General features: G+C 42.7%; 1 protein-coding gene across 1 annotated transcript in view; it reads right to left on the bottom strand.

Moving 5' to 3' along the window:
• Positions 1–547: 547 nt before the first annotated feature.
• Positions 548–917, bottom strand: part of LOC129669033 (zinc finger protein 235-like) — a 9,428-nt gene continuing 9,058 nt past the window's right edge. The window contains exon 4 of the mRNA XM_055597111.1: positions 548–917. This exon is cut by the window's right edge and continues 1,660 nt beyond it. Within this exon, the coding sequence (XP_055453086.1) occupies positions 833–917 (85 nt within the window). The 3' untranslated portion in view covers positions 548–832.

Raw genomic sequence — 917 nt, 5'->3', positions numbered from 1 at the left:
TATGTATTTTTTTTTTTTAAAAATGTGCTCTTCAACTGTCTGAATCACCCACAGCTGAAAGCCTGGGGGGAGGCTGGCAGGCTGGGGCTGATGAGAACTGGGCTGTGTGATTCGGCTTCCACACCATGTTTGGCTCAGCTGCTGTCTACTCCTCATCCTGTCTTTCTCCACACACTGGTGTCCACCTCGGGTTGGTACCAAGACAGTTTCTGCATTCCAGTCACTGTTTCAAGATGGAGACCCAGGGAAGAAGTCAACCCCTTCTTCCATGAGCATGTGAAAACAATAAACTTCTCCAGACAGCATACACTCTCTGATCTCATTGGCTTGTCTCTTACTCTATTGTACACTTTAAATTGCTGGCTTCTAGGATTGTTGTTGTTGATTTCTCCCAAGCAGATGCTACAAGCTCTTTGCCAATCTTGATTAAATACCTGTAATGATAATTTCAGCATTACTATGAGGCACTAAGATTTCTGTTGGCTTTGTTCCTGACAATTAACAATTGACATTTTTCTTTTATAATTAAATCAGAAACCACTGTGTATAACTCTTTAATTTTGTTTTTACTTTGTATGCTAAGATCTATTCTAAAATGCTATTTTCCCTTTGCATAATGAACCCAGTAGGAGAATGAGTTGAAGGCAAAATAACCAAGATACAGTCCCCTATAAAATCTTCTGAAGCTTATGGGTTTTGGGGGAGTGTTTAACAATCAGCAGCATGGAGCCCATCTCACAGTAGAACAAACCTAGAGATTCCCTGCAGTGTGGACCCTCTGCTGGTAGATGAGATGTGATCTCTGACTGAAGCCCTTACAGCAGATACAGATTTAGGGCCTCTCCCTCGTGTGGACCCTCTGGTGTGAGTGGAAGGATGAGGCATGACTGAAGCCCTTCCCACACTGCTGACATTTA

The sequence above is a fragment of the Psammomys obesus genome, unplaced genomic scaffold, assembly GCF_907164565.1.
Source record: "Psammomys obesus unplaced genomic scaffold, mPsaObe1.curated_primary_1811, whole genome shotgun sequence".
Lineage (NCBI taxonomy): Eukaryota > Metazoa > Chordata > Mammalia > Rodentia > Muridae > Psammomys > Psammomys obesus.
Note: the sequence above shows the minus strand (reverse complement) of the source record. Positions and strands in the feature narration are given on the sequence as shown.